Raw genomic sequence first — 21,725 nt, forward strand, 5'->3', positions numbered from 1 at the left:
TTCCTAATTGATTTATACTGCTGTATTCCTGTCTTTATCTGAAAGTTTTTGTACTTCCTTGTTTGGTAAATCAACTGATGTATTTCATTTGTCATCCAAAGTTTCTTAGCAGTTTATCTCCCTAGTACCCATGTTTGCATTTCCAACACATGTGATTGCTCTTTTTGGAGACATCCACTCCCCTTCAACTGAACTACCTACTGTACTTACTGCAGCATCCACATCTTTAGCTCCTCTTCAACTGAACTACCTATTGTGATATTTCTTGCTGCAGTATCCACATCTTGAGCTAACTTCAAACATATCTCATTATTCCTTTAGTACTTTAGTATTGCACTTCCTTCCATACTGATTCTTCCATGTAATTCTCCTTTACTTCAGCCTACTCTTCATCATAACTAATTGTGATCTGAGTCTGTATTTGCTCCTGGGTATGCCTTACAATCCAATATCTGATTTTAGAATCTCTGTCGGACCACAATTAATCCAAATGGAAATTCTGATTATCATATTTTCATCTCCCTTCACATACTGACACACCCATTCAATATCCTCATATATCTTATCTATCTCTCCACCTTCTGCTTGTGGTAATGGCACTGTACCTGAACAATTGCTGTCAGCTTGGATTGCTGTGGAATCTGACAGAGCAACCCCATCACTTAACTGTTCACAGTAACTCTTCTCTGCCTTACCTTCCCATTCATAAAAAATCCTACTCCCGTTACAGCAGTTTTTCTGCTGCTGTTGACATTACTCGAATCCATCTGACCAGAAATCCTTATCTTCTTTCCATATCACTTTAAAGCCCCATTATATCTAGACAGATTTTGCATGCTCATTTTCAGATTTTCTAGCTTCTCTACCACGCTCAAATTTCTGACATTCCACACTCTGACTCATAGTATTACTTTTTCATTGGTTATTCCGTCTTTTTCTCATAGTCACCTCCATCTTGGAGATCTGAATGGGGGACTAATCCAAAATCTTTTGCCAATTACAGTCCGCATGTCCTGCAGATACAAATTATATCTTTAGTGCAACGGTTTCCGTTACCTTTGCTGCATCTCCATGTCATTAATCACTTCCAATTCCTCCACCTTTTATAAACAATTTCCGACCTCAAGGGCAAGAGAGTGCCCTGGACCTCTGACCACTACCCCCTCCCTCTTGGATAAGGTCGTTGGCAAAATGAAGGTGACTTCTTATGCCAGAAGTCATCGGTCACCACTGCTGCTGAATTTCATTCAAAATTTAAGCAGTGGTTGGATTCGAACCAGGGACCAAGGATATTTTGACTGTTGTTGTTGTGGTCTTCAGTCCTGAGACTGGTTTGATGCAGCTCTCCATGCTACTCTATCCTGTGCAAGCTTCTTCATCTCCCAGTACTTACTGCAACCTACATCCTTCTGAATCTGCTTAGTGTATTCATCTCTTGGTCTCCCTCTACGATTTTTACCCTCCACACTGCCCTCCAGTACTAAATTTGTGATCCCTTGATGCCTCAGAACATGTCCTACCAACTGATCCCTTCTTCTAGTCAAGTTGTGCCACAAACTCCTCTTCTCCCCAATTCTATTCAATTCCTACTCATTAGTTATGTGATCTACCCATCTAATCTTCAGCATTCTTCTGTAGCGCCACATTTCAAAAGCTTCTATTCTCTTCTTGTCCAAACTATTTATCGTCCATGTTTCACTTCCATACATGGCTACACACCATACAAATACTTTCAGAAATGACTTCCTGACACTTAAATCTATACTCGATGATAACAAATTTCTCTTCTTCAGAAACGCTTTCATTGCCATTGCCAGTCTACATTTTATATCCTCTCTACTTCGACCGTCATCAGTTATTTTGCTCCCCAAATAGCCAAATTCATTTACTACTTTAAGCGTCTCATTTCCTAATCTAATTCCCTCAGCATCACCAGACTTAATTCGACTACATTCCATTATCCTTGTTTTACTTTTATTGATGTTCATCTTATATCCTCCTTTCAAGACACTGTCCATTCCATTCAACTGCTCTTCCAAGTCCTTTGCTGTCCCTGACAGAATTACAATGTCATCGGCGAACCTCAAAGTTTTTATTTCTTCTCCATGGATTTTAATGCCTACTCTGAACTTTTCTTTGGTTTCCTTTATTGCTTGCTCAATATACAGATTGAATAACATCAGGGAGAGGCTACAACCCTGTCTCAATCCCTTCCCAACCACTGCATCCATTTCATACCCCTCGACTCTTATAACTGACATCTCGTTTCTGTACAAATTGTAAATAGCCTTTCGCTCCCTGTATTTTACCCCTGCCATCTTTAGAATTTGAAAGAGAGTATTCCAATCAACATTGTCAAAAGCTTTCTCTAAGTCTACAAATGCTAGAAACGTAGGTTTGCCTTTCCTTAATCTTTCTTCTAAGATAAGTCGTAGGGTCAGTATTGCCTCACGTGTTCCAACATTTCTACGGAATCCAACCTGATCTTCCCCGAGGTCGGCTTCTACCAGTTTTTCCATTCGTCTGTAACGAATTCGTGTTAGTATTTTGCAGCTGTGACTTATTAAACTGATAGTTCGGTAATTTTCACATCTGTCAACACCTGCTTTCTTTGGGATTGGAATTATTATATTCTTCTTGAAGTCTGAGGGTATTTCGCCTGCCTCATACATCTTGCTCACCAGATGGTAGAGTTTTGTCAGGACTGGCTCTCCCAAGGCCATCAGTAGTTCTAATGGAATGTTGTCTACTCCTGGGGCCATGTTTCGACTCAGGTCTTTCAGTGCTCTGTCAAACTCTTCACGCAGTATCGTATCTGCCATTTCAACTTCATCTACATCCTCTTCTATTTCTATAATATTGTCCTCAAGTACATCGCCCTTGTATAGACCCTCTATATACTCCTTCCACCTTTATGCTTTCCCTTCTTTGCTTAAAACTGAGTTTCCATCCGAGCTCTTGATACTAATACAAGTGGCTCTCTTTTCTCCAAAGGTCTCTTTAATTTTCCTGTAGACAATATCTATCTTGCCCCTAGTGAGAGAAGCCTCTACATCCTTACATTTGTCCTCTAGCCATCCGTGATTAGCCATTTTGCACTTCCTGTCGATCTCGTTTTTGAGACGTTTGTATTCCTTTTTGCCTGTTTCATTTACTGCATTTTTCATATTTTCTCCTTTCATCAATTAAATTCAATATTTCTTCTGTTACCCAAGGATTTCTACTAGACCTCGTCTTTTTATCTACTTGATCCTCTGCTGCCTTCACTACTTCATCCCTTAGAGCTACCCATTCTTCTTCTACTGTATTTCTTTCCCCCATTCCTGTCAATTGTTCCCTTATGCTCTCCCTGAAACTCTGTACAACCTCTTGTTTAATCAGTTTATCCAGGTCCCATCTCCTTAAATTCCCACCTTTTTGCAGTTTCTTCAGTTTTAATCTACAGTTCATAACCAATAGACTGTGGTCAGAGTCCACATCCGCCCCTGGAAATGTCTTACAATTTAAAACCTGGTTCCTAAATTTCTCTCTCTCTATTTTACTACTCATCAAAAACACTACCCTGAGACCATGGGCTAAGGATCACAGTGACCAGAATTTCATCTTTAGGTATCATCTTAATCCTGGTCCTCGTCTGAGCAGTGTATGTCTGTCTATGGTGGAAAAACCCTCACACTGCTGAACTATCAGTCCATCACATATTGACTGAGTCAGTAAGACATTAGTAGCAGAGAATGTACCAGCCTCTATAGACAGAGTGGCAGAGTGTATTAAGGATAAAAGACAACAAGTGTGGGAGTTTTAAATAAGAGTATAAGTTAATGCAAACAGTACTATGTTACTTTCTGTGATTTGCTGATTTAGTAGTCTGGGATTTTCTGGAACGAATCTTTTCTAATGGGAGGAGGAAGGTTGCAGGTACTCCGCTCTGTGCAGGCTTCATAACTTGTGTTGAGGCAGGCAAGCTACCTTCCTGTGAAATTCTGCTGTCAGGGGCAGAATATTGCTGAAGCAGCATTGTGCAAGACCCAGTCTGCCATAGTGGTGAGCTAAATTACCTCATTCTGCAGCCTGACACTGCACTGCCTTGGTCCCTGACATGACCAAAGGCAGGGCCCGCTCATAATAAAGTCGGGCAGAGCCACTATAGATACTTGCTGCTCAGACCTAGCAGTATCTCGTCTTCAACTACTACCAATGCCGAGACATCCGCGACACCAGCTGATGGTCTCACATGGGCTAACAGCTACGTTTACACCTAGCCAATTCATCCATTAGCTTCCGATGTGCGAGCCACTGCTGGACCTGACTGTTCTAGCCACTACTGGAGTCACCTCCAGGGCAACTCCATCTGGTCTTTGGGCCCCTTCAAGTATTCCACCCAACTGACTGACTGCCGGAGCAGCCAGCAATCTAGCACACATCCACGTGCTGCTTGGCAAATGCTCAACATCATTCCTGGATCATCAAGGCAGCATACTGACACCATCACTTTGCTGAGCTGGCACTCCAGGCTGGCAGTCACGCACTGTCAGGACCAAGTAAGCTGTCTTGTTCCTGTGCTGAGGTAGACACTGCTGCCTGGGGATCAACAGATACCTGAAGTCTATGCCTTCAACCACAGTACAAGTGTCTAATTAAATGAAGAATATATTTTTTGACTGAGCTCGATTCTATGACTGCTGAGTCACCGGGGTTACAGAACCCATTGTGCTGCACACACCATCCTGCATTAAGAGATGGGCACCCTGGCAATTAAGGAGGGTCCACATCATCCACCCCACCACAGCAGAGTGCACATTTCAGGCTTCCTACACTGAGTTCTGCTGCAGTACAGAGTCAGTACTTTGAAGTTAAGATATGTGAGAGAGTATGTGAGAGAGTACCAGTCTTTGGGCAATGTGTCTAAACTGCACATAGATTCACTGTATAGTTCTAGCAGTATATGGACCAAATTCAACGTTGTATTCCACTGGAGTGAAATGGTGCCAACAATTTTATCAAGGCTGCAGACATAGGTAATGTTGAATGGGAAGGAAGGCCTCTGACATCAACATCAGCCACAGATTATAATGTCTGATGTCCAGACATCAAGCTGAAAGAACATGGGGAAGGGAGGAGGATTTTCCAACACTGAGGAAATTCACGGAGCAGTTCTTGAATAGTTATTTTATCAAGGAGTAGATTTTTGTAGTTGAAGACAGAGACATGGGGGAAACAGTGTCAAATATCTGTGTCATTTTGAAGTGCAGTGCAGCATCCAGTAGCTTACTTGGCTGCCATAATAATAAGTAACTTACTTTTTGAAGCCCCCTCTGTCTGCTAGAGTAGATCCCTGGAGGACTCAGACCAACAGTTTGTACAACAACTTCATCTTTTCCAGATTTAGTCCAAATTCATCTACATTTCTTTGCAATCCAAGGCTTACCTTGTTTTATCGAAGCACTTTCACTACACTGCCCAGCGCAATGCCCTTTTTGTAGACACATCCAGCACATCACATCATGGAACTTGGTATATGGTATATGACCTGGTATGTTACACTGAGTGCAAATATCAAGTTTCATGGGTTCATTCCTCGGATAATTTCCTGTAACTACAGTCATAACTATTCTCATTGTAAGTCCTTGCAGTATATCAGCACAAGGAAAGCGGACAGATACAAAACAGGAATGTAAGAAGCAAAGTACCCATGAGAAGATACAGTGTGCACACACTGCCATTTACCTGCCAACGGCTGCAGGTTCTGCCTCTGGCTTCACCTACCACCTGCATGATCCTGAGACCTGTTGATCCAACACCCCCACTATAAAGGTAACTGCATCTGCTAAGCTTTCTAGCACCATTTATAATGATCTCAGAAGGCTACAAACTGTCTCCATTTGCGCCATTCCACTTCTGTCGAAAAAGTAATGCACTCAAGAGTAGTCGGACAGTTGGGTAGTGGAAACAATTTACTTAGCATATCACGTCTTGATTCCAGAAGGGTTGCTTGACTGTGAATGCTATTTTTACGGTCACTCATAAAACAGTACAAGATTTAAATAATAGTATATCACCTGTTGGTATTTTGTGTGACCTTTCCAAGCCCTTTAATTGTGTAGATCATGATGCTCTCTAAGAAAAACTCAAACTGTATGGAACTGATAGTATTACACCCAGCTGGTTTCAATCATACTTAACAAATAGAACATGAAGAGTTTTGCTGAATGCCTCAGACAGTGTCGGAAAGGTAGAAGCTGGCCGTTGTGGCCGAGTGGTTCTAGGCACTTCAATCTGGAAACGCGCGATCGCTACAGTCGCAGGTTTGAATCCTGCCTAGGGCATGAATGTGTGTGATGTCCTTCGGTTAGTTATGTTTCACTAATTCTAAGTTCTAGGGGGACTGATGACCTCAGATGTTAAGTTGTTAAGTCCCATAGTGCTCAGAGCCATTTGAAAGATAGAAAATTTTACTGACTTGGGAAGGGGGGGTGGGGGGGGGTGGAGGGGATCACAAAGGGTTCAATTTTTGGTCCACTCCTATTATTTATACATGCAAACGACCTTCCACTTGAAAATTGGTACTTTTTGCAGATGATGCTAGTATTACAATAAATCTCATAGAGAGAAAGCAACAAAAGAGTTGGTAAATGCCATTTTCCAAAGAATTATTAAATGGTTTACTGAAGGTTTTCTGAAAATGGACTCTCCTTAAATTCTGAAAACACACTACATTCAGTTCTACACAACATACCAAAAACTGATATAGCACATGAGCAGATATCAGTAAATATGGTAGAATTCTCCGAACTTTTGGGTGTACATAACTGATGAAAACTTGAACTGGAAGAAGCAGCTTACTTAGCTTCTCAAACAATTAAGTTCAGCTACTTTTGCTCTCTGTTCAGTTGCTAATCTTCGAAACAAATGTATCAACCTCCTGACATATTTTGCATATTTCCAATTTTGTCATACAGAATAATTGTCTGGGGTGCATCATCACTCAGAAAGAAAGTACTGATTGCACAAATGTGAGCAGTAGGATAAATATGTGGTATTCACTCACAGACATCATGCAGGTACCTCTTCAAGCAGCTAGGCATTTTAACAGTGCCACCTCAATACAAGTACATTCACTAATGAAATTCATCGTAACTAATCCATCACAATTTGAGAAGAACATGTACATACCTACAATGACCTTTATTATCTATTAGTAAAGCTATCAGTGGCTCAAAACGGGTTCAATACGCAGCAACAAAAATTTTTAATCAGTAGCCCAACAACATAAAATATCTGACATATTTAAGATGTGCTTTGCTACCCCTAATATAAAATCATTTCTCCTGGACAATTTCTTCTGTTCCATTAATGAATTTCTACTGGTAGCCAGTAATAGTAATACTGACAGTAATAATAACAATAGGCATAGTCCATATCAATTCAGGCAGGCTAGGAAAAAATCTTACCTTCATAGTCTCAGATGTTATTGAATTTAGCATATGTTAAAAAGAAGGACTAAGTAAGGAACATGTATTTCTTTGTTTTCTCTAAAAACATTCTGCTCCAAGATACAGCCCTCCAAAGATGACATGACACTGCGCATACCATTTTGAAGATGCGAATTTTGGAAACAATTTTAAAATGCCGTATCTCTGGAACAGTTCTATATATATATTAACTCGAAAGATAATTGCATTCTGGTTACAAAGAAATCCCCCATTTGGACTTATCTGTCAAAGTTATTATACTATAGCATTCTGAACTTTTTAAATTATGGATTCTTTTTTTCAAGAATGCCAATTCATAAAATTTTGATTTTTTCTGTTGATTATGCCATATAGTTCTATATTCCCTGAAAAGGAGAGCTTCCACTTTTAGGCTGAACAGCTTTTATAAACAATTGAAATTTTGCCATGCATAAAACCTGTTTTATTACCACATTATCACATAACAGGCTCATAAAAATCAAAACCTAGCCTTATTTAACATATTTTAGTTTTGTAAGATGAGTAGGAGACTCATTTTTCAAGCATTTTACATGGTTCCAAAATGCATGTGAAAGGTCCAAAGACTTAAAAGTTACAATCTGTACAACTTCTGTGCGCTCTGTTTTGTACTGAAATTAGCCAGTCAATGAACTAAAAATGTGCTCCACAGCTTCAGTATCTCCCTTTGATATAGAGTGATGCCTTCTTGTTGAACTTGAGCACTTACAATCTTCAAAACATTGTGAACAGGAAGTGAGCACTGATTGCGTTATGCTGTCCCGGAAACCTATATCCAGCAGCTGGTCCATGTGGTAGCATAAAGTTCACTACAATTTCATTTAACTCATAAATGGTGTCAATAATCTCTGCAATCCACCAGTCACAGTCATACACACACGCCACAAACATCCTCCTTCTCAGGTTGTGAATCTGAATATTATCCTGCTGTTTCTGAGATGTTGGCCAAACAAACTAAATGTCTTCTGTCTTGCTCTTTAAAGTGTGTGCAATATGAGTTTGCCCATCACTCTGAGTGCAAAAATGTGTCTTCTGAATTCCTTTCACAGGAGTAATTTGTTTGGACCATTCTTCTTTTTCCTGCTCATGGAATTCTTCAATTTTCTCTTTGGACAAAAGAATGAGGGCTGTGGATGTGTAAGATTTCACGATTCTCATAATATCCTCAGCATCCTGAATTGAAGCAGTATTTGGACTGGAAAGATTATGTTTTGTAGCATGGTGCTTCAGCAGGCCTCCTACACCATCACAAGGCCCCTTCCCGTGACCAGTAGCACTGGATACCCAGTCAGTTGGCACAAACAACTTACTCAATTCAAACAGCTGGTAATGATTTTTAAAATGACTAGGAGCACCATCAGAAATAATGATGATCTTCTCTGCCCCTGTTTGCAGATGAAGAATTTCGTGCATTTCTAGTAAAGCTTGTGCTGAGTCATGTCCTGTGTCATCACTTCAACACTTGTGGTCTTGTTTTGAAAATATGTCACTCCTGTAAAAACTTAAACCTGGTCATTACTTCAATGATACCCTTGTACTTCTTGTGGGAGAATTACAAACCAGTTCTCAGCCAAATTACAGTGAAGCACTAAACATAGTTCTTCAGCCTGTACACACCCTTTCACTTCTACAATGTGTTGTTGCAATTTCTTCAGGTGCTGGTGTGTCACTGCCTTCACTGACCATTTACCAAGTTCATCAGTGAAATATTTTCCTCCCATGTCACATATGTAATTTCTGCAGAGTTGTGTGCTATGTCTTTTTATATTATATCTCCCTTTATTAAAACATAATAAGTATATTGTTCATCATATTTACTAAATAGTTCATAGATGGCGCCAAACATCAGTCACATGCATGGTTATTACAATTTGGCTATTTCGCTACAGATATATAGGGTGCTAACCTCTTTCTCCCTTACAGCCGATTTTCCTTGTAAATGTGAAACAATGCCAATGCCAATAAAATTTAAAAAGGACGACTGATAGCTGAAATCTATTACCTGTATTTACATGTCAATATAACAGTGGCTGCATGCAACAGCCTTCTGAATGGAAGGTAACCTGATCAAGGTGTAATATGTCGTGCCCCACTAAGTTCTTCAAAGTGGGTGGAACTACCCACTTAGGTCATAGTGCATAAAATTTTGATCTTACAATGTGTAAAGTTGTATAGTTGCTCTTATAAACTGCAAAAGTTTCTTTAATAGGCCCTACTGCAAGTCATGTACCTCTTCACTTTCATAACTTTTTGACCTTCAACTGTTACAGTTATAGCGTTTTTTTTTCTTCTTTCTTTCTTTTTTGTTTTGTTTTCTTTTTTTCTCCCACTCTGGCAAGAACAGTCCCATTTATCTTTCAGATAAAATGACTGCACTAATTGAACCTGAGCTGCTTCTACAGGATGACCATAATAGGGATCTGGTCTTCCAAATACTCCTTTTACGACCTCATGTTTCTTGATTTGTCAATCATGTACTTTGATACTGATGGAATGTGGTTCAAAATTGTTTTCTTTGAAAATGTCTCTGGAGTAATAGTGCAAACTTGCATCTTTTCACTGTAGGATGCACAATATTCAACAGCTGAACTGATATTTGTGAAAAATTCCTGGCAAGAGGTGCAAGAGTGCTTTGGTTCATTTTCTTCTGAAGATGGAATTTCTACTTTGAAGAGTGTGGTCAGTTTTGCTGTAGTGTATTCATCCATAGATTTAGTAATTTCTCTGCACTTGCTTAATGCATAGAGCTTATGACTCAACTTTACTGACCATGGTTTCTTAACAGGACTAACACCTTCCTCTGTAGTTGACAGATTCAGGGTATTTAGTTCTCCCTCTATTGATGCAATATTTGCACCATCCGCACCACGGGAGGCTTCACCTTGTTCAGATACTATGATTGTTGTTATTCTGTCAAAACATTTAAAACACAAGAAGTTGTCACTGGAAACATCTTCATTTTGAAACAGAGTCTTCAAATGAGAACACTCATTCCCAACCTGAACAAAGTCTGTTTTTTTTGTTTGTCTTATATATCACTCTTTCATGGATATGCAAGTAGTCAGTACACTTCACTCTCTTGTGGCCCCAGTCAGAAGACATATCAAACAGTCCTTTTCACAAAACACACTGGTGTCAACTGGCAAATTCCTCACAGAAACACAGAACTCACTGGATTGTTTCAGATTTCTTAGAAGCCTCTTCAGAAAACAAATTAGCACTGAACAACTACAATACAGAAACCTGTAATGAGCAACCACAACAAAGAAACTGACAAGAAACTACAACAAAGTGTAAGAAATGTCTGCAACAATGAAAGTGAAAATAAATAACTGTAACAAAGAAAATGATAAGAAATAACTGTACAAAGACAATAGAAATAAACATTGTAACAAAGAATTAGTAAGAAACAACTTCAGTGAAGACATACATTACCCTTGAAAGTTAAAAAAATGATTTTTTTGTTTGTCTTATATATCACTCTTTCATGGATATGCAAGTAGTCTGTACACTTCACTCTCTTGTGGCCCCAGTCAGAAGACATTTCAAACAGTCCTTTTCACAAAACACACTGGTGTCAACTGGCAAATTCCTCACAGCAACAAAGAACTCACTGGATTGTTTCAGATTTCTTAGAAGCCTCTTCAGAAAACAAATTAGCACTGAGCAACTACAATACAGAAACCTGTAATGAACAACCACAACAAAGAAACTGACAAGAAACTACAACAAAGTGTAAGAAATGTCTGCAACAATGAAAGTGAAAATAAATAACTGTAACAAAGAAAGTGATAAGAAATAACTGCACAAAGACAATAGAAATAAACATTGTAACAAAGAATTAGTAAGAATCAACTTCAGTGGAGACATAAATTACCCTTGAAAGTTAAAAAAATGATTTTTTAAAATAAAACCTGTCCAACTTAAAAGTGGAAGCTCTCCTTTACAGAGAATATAGTACTACATTTGTACTAATCAACTAAATAAGAAACTAAATTTGCGACATCGGCATTTTTGGGAAAACAATTACGTGATTTATAAAAAAAATTCAAAAGGCAACAGTAAAAGAACTTTGACAGATATGTCCAAAAGGAGGATATCATTGTAATCATAAAGCAATTATCTTAAAAAAAAAAACCTCTAACGAAATATGTAGAACTGTTACAGAGATACAGCATTTAAATTTTTTTTTTTTAATTCACATCTTCAAAATGATGTTTGTAGTGTCATCTTTGGAGGTCTGTATCTTGGGGCAGGAATTTTTTGGAGAAAACAAACCAATACGTGTTTCTTACTTACTCCTGAATTTTAACATATGTTAAATTCAATAACATCCGAGACTATGAAGGTAACACCCCCACCTGTAGTGATACAGATTATGCCAATAATAACAAGCAATTGAAAATAAGCAATTGAACGAGTAGAGCTAAAAATAATAATGTGTTCATTAAGGTTAACATTAATCATTTATATATATCCTGTAAACCGATCCATTCCACATCATTCTGATAAAATAATCATTCAAATGATCTATGGAACATGTAACTAACTAACTAACTAACTAACTAACTAACCGTCACCAGTTGTAATGGGCCATTACAACTGTATGTTACAGGAAAACTCTTCATTGCTACATCCAGCTGCAGCAGATATACGTGCACATATTTTTCCAGTAGCATAGCCTGCTGTTTTCGTATCCAGTGTAGAGTATGTAGTCATGGCTGAAGGAAATGTATGCTACTTGACACAGCATTGCAGTAACTGTCAGCTAGTGCATACATTGTGATCACAAAGCAGAGGCAGCATACTTAGCACAGCCACTGGTAATGGCTCGGACTACCTGCCTGCTGAACCTTTAGCTCTGATGAGTGTGCCCGGTTGCTGACTAGTAGAGGCTGTCTGACCCGACCCAGGTCTGCTGACCTCTATCACTTAATTCTTTGCTGCTTGGTGGGTCACCAAGCCTGCTATTTGTAGTGTCCCTACACACGGTTGTTCTGCTATCTGTTGGCGATAGTACACACAGCTGTTTTACAAAACCCTATGTCAATGTGTTATTGCAGGAGTTTTGCCACACGTTAGTGTAACATGGGGGACAGGTATCAGTTTGGAATGTGCCAGCAGCTGCACACCTTTGGGGCAGTCAGTGTATCACTATGTCCCAAAACTCCTCCATGGTACAGTATTTCACCAACATCATGCCAATATGACCTGCTAACTATATCTGCAGGACAATATTCAGCACAGAATAACAAGTAAACATTGAGCATAGGCATATTTTGTGTCCAGTTTGTTTTACACTCTAAGAAGGAGAAGGGGACAATGCACCACAAAGGAGGTATCCAAATGGGACAGAAATTGGCAGATGTGCTTTGTACAGACAAACAAATGATCACAATTTCAAAATATTGGATGATTTATTCAGGAGAAAGAGCTTCAGAAACTGAGGAAGTCAATATTACATTGGTCCACCTCTGGCCCTTATGCAAGCAGTCTTTTAGCTTGGTGTTGTTTGACAGAGTTGGATGTCCTGAGGGATGTCAAGGCCACAGCAAACCTTCCTGCACACAATGCAGAATTCCAACTGAAGAACCTCAATAAATGAAATTAAAGCTTCTTTGTATGGTCACTGTTTCCCCAGTCATAAAAGAAGTGAGACGTGTCAGTGAATAATATAGGGCCTAGTATGTTTCAGTTGTAAACAACTTGAGATGATTAAACATGAACCCTTACTGTGACACTGGCAGATTATAATCTTATGCATTGTGTCAAACTTTTGAAGCAGCTGGACATGAAAAGGCAGTTTATAGAAGAGTGACTGTGTTGTAAACATAAGGTTAGATATTTTTTATTAAATTGTCTTTAAGTATCAGTTCCCTAAGTACAAAAATGGTTCTCTTTTAGCACAACAGAAGTTAACACCAGCATTCTGTCAGAGGCAGTATGCTCTTCCCTACAGTTTGCCACGAGCCTTTGGAGCATAGTGCAATTTGGCATTTTTTTCAAATTATACAAATACTTTCCAACAGTTAAAGAAATAATAAGTGATTGAAACAGTGCAGTAAGTCCTACAAAAAATAACTGGTGTAGTTCACTGAAATGAATAAACTCACTACTAAGACTTTTACATACATATAAACTTACAATTCATTCATTTAATAATGAATAAAAAATAGGAGCACAGGAAAGCTACTATAAACAGCAGAGTGAACACATTGTAGTAGCCAAGATAGACAAGAAGCCCACGCCTACCACAGTAGTAAAAGTTTATATGCCAACTAGATGATAAAGAGATTCAAGAAATGTATGATGCAATAAAAGAAATTATTTAGATAGTGAAGGGTGATGAAAATATAATAATAAATTTCCTTTACTTTATGTCTGTGGTCACAATTTTTTTGTCATCAGACTACCGGTTTCGTCCTATAATGGCCATCTTCAAATCTGCAGTAAAATATGGGAAAACATAAATACGCTAGCAGATTGTCTACAGCTTTAAAAAAAGAAAAAAAAATTGAAAAGTGCATAGACATATATGTATATTTGTGTCCTTTAAGTATGAAGAGGCTTACCTGTTCTATAAAAACATGTCCTAATGTACTGCAGCCATAGTGGCATCGTCAAACATTAAACACAAAATTAGCATCAGCATCGTCAGATATATATAAATAACAGCATATGCAATAGTCATCTTGTGAGCAGCACTACTGTACCAATCAAAGGCAGAGCCACATGTGAAAGCACCCACGTGATTTACCAACTGACCTGCCTACACTGTGATGCATTCTATGTGGGAATGACCAGCAACAAACTGTCCATTCGCATGAATGGACACAGGCAGACAGTGTTTGTTGGTAATGAGGATCACCCTGTGGCTAAACATGCCTTGATGCACGGCCAGCACATCTTGGCACAGTGTTACACTGTCCGGGTTATCTGGATACTTCCCACCAACACCAACCTATCCGAACTCCGGAGATGGGAACTTGCTCTTCAATATATCCTCTCTTCCCGTTACCCACCAGGCCTCAATCTCCGCTAATTTCAAGTTGCCGCCACTCATACCTCACCTGTCATTCAACATCATCTTTGCCTCTTCACTTCCGCCTCGACTGACATCTCTGCCCAAACTCTTTGTCTTTAAATATGTCTGCTTGTGTCTGTGTATGTGCGGATGGATGTGTGTGTGTGTGTGCGAGTGTATACCCGTCCTTTTTTCCCCCTAAGGTAAGTCTTTCCGCTCCCGGGATTGGAATGACTCCTTACACTCTCCCTTAAAACCCACATCCTTTCGTCTTTCCCTCTCCTTCCCTCTTTCCTGATGAGGCAACAGTTTGTTGCGAAAGTTTGAATTTTGTGTGTGTGTTTGTGTTTGTTTGTGTGTCTATCGACCTGCCAGCGCTTTCGTTTGATAGTGTATTTATGTTTTCCCATATTTTGCTGCAGATCTGAGGATCGTCATTATAGACAGAAACTGGTAGTCTGGTGACAAAAGATTTGTGACCACAGACGTAAAGTAAAGGAAATTTATCTATATTCGGGTCACTGTTTTATTCAGGGCCATGTCGCAGTTTGTGAAAATTTAATAGCAGGAAAAGGAAGAGAAGGAAACATAGTAGGTGAATATGGAATGGAGGTAAGGAATGACAGAGGAAGCTGGCTGATAGAATTTTGCACACAGCATAACTTATTCATAGCTGACACTTGGTTTAAGAATCACGAAAAATGTTGTAGACATGGAAGAGACCTGGATACACTGGAAGGTTTCAGATAGATTATATAATCGTAAGAAAGAGATTTAGGAACCAGGTTATAAACTGTAAGATATTTCCAGGGGCAGGTGTAAACTTTGGCCACAATTTATTGGTTATGAACTGCAAAAAAAAAAAAAACATAGGAACTTAAGGAGACGTGACCTGGATAAACTGAAAGAACCAGAGGTTGCAGAGTGTTTCAGAGAGGGCATTAGGGAACGATTGACAAGAACAGGAGAAAGAACTACAGTAAAAGAAAAGCGGGTAGCTTTGAGAGAGAAAATAGTGAAGGTAACAGAGGATCAAGCGGGTAAAAAGACAAGGGCTAGTAGAAGTCCTTGGGTAACAGAAGAGATATTGAATTTAATTCACGAAAGGAGGAAATATAAAAATGCAGTAAATGAAGCAGGGATGGCTAGAGGACAAATGTAAGGATGTAGAGGCATATATTATTAGGGGTATGATCGATACAGCTTACAGGAAAAATTCAGCACGCAAGTCGGTGGAAGGAGTATATAGAGGGTTAGAGGGTCTATACGAGGGTGATGTGCTTGAGGGAAGTATTATCGAAATGGAAAAGGACGGAGATGAAGACGAAAGGGGAGATATGATACTGCGTGAAGAATTTGACAGAGCACTGAAAGACCTACATAGAAACATGGTCCCGGGAGTAGACAACATTCAGTTATAACTACTGATAGCTTCGGGAGAGCCAGCCATGACAAAACTCTTTCATCTGGTGAGCAAGATGTACGAGACAGGCGAAATACTCTCAGACTTCAAGAAGAACATAATACTTCCAATCCCAAAGAAAGCAGGTGTTGACAGGTGTGAAAATTACCGAACTATCAGTTTAGTAAGTCACTGCAACAAAATACTAACATGAATTCTTTACAGACGAATGGAATAACTGGTAGAAGCCAACCTCGGAGAAGATCAACTTGGATTCCGTAGAAAAGTTGGAACAAGTGAGGCAATATTGACCCTATATTAAGGAAAGGCAAACATACATTTCCAGCATTTGTAGACTTAGAGAAAGCTTCTGATAATGTTGACTGGAATGCTCTCTTTTAAATTCTGAAGGTGGCAGGGGTAAAATACAGAGAGCAAAGGACTATTTATGTACAATTTGTTCAGAAACCAGACGGTAGGTATATGAGTCGAGGGGCATGAAAGGGAAGCAGTGGTTGAGAAGGGAGTGATACAGGGTTGTATGTTATTCAATCTGTATACTGAGCAAGCAGTAAAGGAAACAAAAGAAAAATTTAGAGCATGAATTAAAACTCATGGAGAACAAATAAAAACCTTGAGGTTTACCGATGATATTGCAATTCTGTCAGAGACAGCAAAGGACCTGGAAGAGCAGTTGAACAGAATGGACACTGTCCTGAAAGGAGGATATAAGATGAACATCAACGAAAGCATAACGAGGGTAATGGAAAGCAGTCGAATTAAATCAGGTGATGTTGAGGGTATTAGATTAGGAAATGAGACAGTTAAAGCAGTATATGAGTTTTGCTATTTGGGGAGCAAAATAACTGACGATGGTCAAAGTAGAGAGGATATAAAACGTAGACTGGCAATGGCAAGGAAAGTGTTTTTGAAAAGGAGAAATTTGTTAGCTTCGAGCCGGCCGGGGTGGCCGAGCAGTTCTAGGCACTACAATCTGGAACCGCGTGACCGCTACGGTCGCAGGTTCAAATCCTGCCTCGGGCATGGATGTGTGTGATGTCCTTAGGTTAGTTAGGTTTAAGTAGTTCTAAGTTCTAGGGGACTGATGACCTCAGAAGTTAAGTCCCATAGTGCTCAGAGCCATTTGTTAACTTCGAGTGTAGATTTAAGTGTCAGGAAGTCTCTTCTGTAAAGTATTTGTATGGAGTGTAGCCATGTATGGAAGTGAAACTTGGATGATAAATAGTTTAGACAAGAAGAGAATAGAAGCTTTCGAAATGTGGTGCTACAGGAGAATGCTGATGATTAGATGGGTAGATCACATAACTAATGAGGAGGTATTGAATAGAATTGGGGAGAAGAGGAGTTTGTAGCACAACTTGACTAGAAGAAGGGATTGGTTGGTAGGACATGTTCTGAGGCATCAAGGGATCACCAATTTAGTATTGGAGGGAAGCATGGAGGGTAAAAACTGTAGAATTCACTAGGCAGATTCAGAAGGATGTAGGTTGCAATAGTTACTCGGAGATAAGAATCTTGCACAGGATAGAGTAGCATTGACAGCTGCATCAAACCAGTTTCTGGACAGAAGACCAAGTGTGAGGTCATCCACATGAGTGCTGAAAGGAATTCGTTAAACTCTGGTTACATGATAAATCAGTCAATTCTAAATGCTGTAAATTCAACTAAATACCAAGGAATTACAATTACGAACAACTTAAATTGGAAGGAACGCACAGAAAATTTTGTGGTGAATGCTAACCAAAGACTGCGTTTTATTGACAGGACACTTAGAAAATGTAACAGATCTACTAAGGAGACAGCCTACACTATGCTTGTCCACCCTCTTTTAGTATACTGCTGTGCTGTGGGGGATCCTTACCATACAGGACTGATGGAGTACATCGAAAAAGTTCAAAGGGCAGCATGTTTTGTATTATCGCGAAATATGGGAGAATGTGTCACTGATACAGAATTTGGGATGGACATCATTAAAAGAAAGGCGTTTTTCATTGCAACGGGATCTGCTCACGAAATTCAAATCACCAACTTTCTCCTCCGAATGTGAAACCGACCTACATAGGGAAAAACTATTACCATGATAAAATAAGGGAAATCAGAGCTCGTACGGAAAGATATAGGTGTGTGTTCTTTCCACACACTATACAAGATTGAAATAATAGTGAATTGTGAAGGTGGTTTGATGAACCCTCAGCCAGGCACTGAAATGTGATTTGCAGAGTATCCTGTAGGTGTAGATCAAATTTACCATGTAAGAGCCAAGTATCTACATCTATACTCTGTGAACCACTGTAAAGTGCATGGAAGATGGTATCGCCCACTGTAACAGTTACTGGGCTTTTTTTCATTTTCATTTACATATGGAGCATGTGACAAGTGCAATTTGAACTAGGCTGCCTAACTTAACACTGCTAATTTGTCTTAATTTCGAGAACAATTATTGAATTTTCTGAATGACTGTCTGAAGAATCTATAGACATACAGAAGCTTTTGAGCTGAAATTATTTTATGGTTATATAAAAATAGTGCAAAAAACTGGCTGAGGAGGCAGTCTTCTACATGAAGAAAATAGCTTCACAAAGAGGTGAACCAGGGATCATATGATTAATGATAAAGGATTTGCGATTATAATACATTGAAAAGTAAGCTGCTTAAATACATAGACACACACAGAACAGATAAACATGTTTTTACAAGGATAGGACAGTTGGTTGGCCATGGCATTGCTGAAGGAATCATCCCAGCATTTCACTCATTAAAGGAAACCTACATCAAAATGACCAGACACCATCCAACCAAATAGATAATGTAAGTTTACTGAACAACATACATCATGGTGGCAGATTACCTTATCATCCACAGGAAGTGCCAATTCATCCTTACTCTCACATAAAATTTAGTACGTAGAAAGCTTTCCACAATAAGTCTGTGAAACAATGAGCTTTTAGTGTGTAAGATATTTCAATAATTGCTACAGAGGGCTTTCTTCCTCCACATATTTTCCTAAATACAAAAGAGGAAGAGGAAGAAGAAGAAGAAGAACACAAAACTGGAAACGACAAGAAGTGAACAAATGGCTGAAAGGAGGAGGAGGATGGAGGTTTAATGTGCTGAGGACAAGAAGGGGCACTTGAGACTGGGTGCAAGCTTGGAATGGACAAAGATGAGGAAGGGAATTGGGTGTACCCTTTTCAATGAATCATGCTGGTATTTTTTTCAGCCGGTTGCAAGAAACATGGGAAAACTCATAACTTGATGGGTAGGCTAAAACAGAACTCTGATCCTCCCAAAACTACTCAAATGGCTTGAACACTGTCACCTCATTCAGTAAAAAAAATGTAACTAAACTGAGTTGTTTCATGATCTCAAGAATATTTCTTCTATTTAAATTCTCATTAACACCATGCATAGCCAAAAATTTTTACTGTTCCACCTTAGTATTCAATCCATCTCCATATAGTACGTTTTATCATCGCTTTTCACAACAAAAAAAGTGTAGAAGAAAGATGAAATACTTGAGGAGGAGACGAAATAAACATTGCTTATAAACTAAAGTGGGGCATAGTATGCATCAACACTGCATTACACAAAAAATAATTGAACTAAAAAACGGCTGAATGTATTAATCAACTAGAGTGGGTCACCTTTCAACCTAATTTAGGCCTTCAGCTCGATACAGATCAGTCTGTTACCATAATCAAGATATCAGGGGAGGGGGCGGGTCCAGTATCACACTACCCCATTCCACTGATAGGTACCGAACACTGTGGATCGGCCTGTCTTGTACAGCTGCCAGGATACAATCTTTTGATATAGCTATGATAGTCCCTAATTTTACTGTCGCGAGTGATGCAAAATACATACCTTCCAGGAGCTGCTGCTGTTTGTGTGAATATATGACGGTCTTCGAATGGAAACCTTTTTGGACCTTCTTTCACACATTTCTTCGACTCTGTTTCCACCTTTGGTCCTTTCAGATCGCCGTTTCCAGGAATACAGATGAGCTTCAGTATACAACCAACATCTTCGGTCGTAGGTGTATAGGAATAACCATTTCCTATTAATTCGAAGTCACCCTGTTTTTTCCTGTACCACAGAAAGTCGCAATCGCCCACATTCGTATATGAAGTCTTAAAAGTAAATGGGGAAATCGGAAAACCAACTATTATGACTCTTGGAAGGATTATTTCATCTACGCATGGGCCATTCAACACGATATTATATCGAACACTGCCAATACGCAAATGCATTTCGTCGCCCACCCAAAACGGCAAGTCCATACATAAACAATCAGCGGATACAGGACAATCGTTACTATAGAATTTAGCAGATATGGATTCAACATCTACATCTCCTAGTGCGCCTCCTGCGTCTTTTAACTCCTTTACTTTGTTGGTGATACAAATGACAATTTTATTCAACAAATAATCGGCGGTTGTAGTCAATTTTGCAACAACACTGCAATAATCGTCTATCTTAAATGACTCACTCTGGAATTGGAAACACACAAGCAAGTATTTGTCCTCCTTAATGCGGCTGAAAAATACATTCGGGTTTTCGTTGTCTGTCATTTCGAGTTAAAGTATCTTACCTTATAAAACGATTTTCGGTTTCGATCTGAGATAAAATGTTACCAAATTATATTCATGTTTCATTCGCATCACTTTCATCAGTATCACGCACTGGTGTTCTCGTAAGAATTCAATGATCTCACACAACATAATAAAAACACCCAATACTGTGTGTCACTCTACCTATATTGACGTTCCGCGTTACCATGGCAACGACGACGAACAAATTGTTACTTTGCCGTTCCTGTCGCAGTTATTAATGCTTTCATCTATTTATGAGCGGAACTTCACCCAGAATGAAGAGATTGTTAACTACATATAATTGTATCTCAATACAGATAACATTTTGGTATCTCTATTAAGGTGCGTCCACACGATGCCTTTTTAGCTGTGTTCAGCTTTGCGCATGCGCGTTTCCAACAGCGCATCTACGCATGCGTTTTTGTGCATGGAAATGGAGCCCGTGCGTACAGGTGCATTGCCACCCGCCTTCGGTGGGAATCCTTACCCTTTTCTAGCAGACGACAGGTAGCCGAGGAGCATGTGTCTGTGTGTTGTGGTTCTGTTGTGATGCGAATTATGGTCAGTAATGTCTGCTGAATCTGAAGGAAGCACGAACTAAATTAAACACTGCCCGAATACGCCATGGCTCAACGGTACCGGCCGGCCGCCGTGTCGTCCTCAGATCACAGCACGCCTCTCAACCAGCTGCATTTCAATTTACGAGATCGGAGCTGACGCTTCTCAGTCAAGTAACTCCCCAGTTTGCCTCGCAAGGGTTTGAGTGCACACCGTTTGCTAACAGGGCTCGGCAGACCGGATGGTGCATGTGCATGCATAAGTTTATAGATGATAACAGACGAAGAAGAAAGTCGTCTGGAGAGCCCCTTCTGAAGATTTAAATAAAAATTCGAGATCAGTCGCTCTGACCATCAAATACTACATAAATGGTCTCCGATTATATATTTGTAAAGAATACGGTACCGTAAGTTTAGAAGTTAAAAACACGAAGAAGAATAAACCAAACATTTATGAAAACTGTAGGCATAAATGGAAACTGTGGAAGAATATTCATGCTATGGCGACTTAAAAGCAGAACAACTGGGGATCCTGACATTTGAACAAAAGAAGTTATGGGGTTGTTTAGTTCCTCAAAAAGCTATTAAAAACTGAAATGAAGTACACTGATGACGCAAAACACACAAAATTGAATAATA

The 21,725-nt window shown here is 39.3% G+C and overlaps 1 protein-coding gene across 3 annotated transcripts in view; it reads right to left on the reverse strand.

The window, feature by feature from the left end:
- LOC126262370 (2',5'-phosphodiesterase 12-like) overlaps positions 1-20,895 on the reverse strand; it is a 169,691-nt gene extending 148,796 nt beyond the window's left edge. For all 3 annotated transcript variants that reach the window (XM_049958963.1, XM_049958962.1, XM_049958961.1), the window contains exon 1: positions 19,802-20,895. In XM_049958963.1, coding sequence (XP_049814920.1) covers positions 19,802-20,508 — 707 coding nt within the window. In that variant the 5' untranslated portion in view covers positions 20,509-20,895. The remainder of the gene's footprint in view (positions 1-19,801) is intronic.
- Between the last annotated feature and the right edge of the window lie 830 nt (positions 20,896-21,725).

The sequence above is a fragment of the Schistocerca nitens genome, chromosome 6 (genome assembly GCF_023898315.1).
Source record: "Schistocerca nitens isolate TAMUIC-IGC-003100 chromosome 6, iqSchNite1.1, whole genome shotgun sequence".
In the NCBI taxonomy this organism is placed as follows: Eukaryota; Metazoa; Arthropoda; class Insecta; order Orthoptera; family Acrididae; genus Schistocerca; species Schistocerca nitens.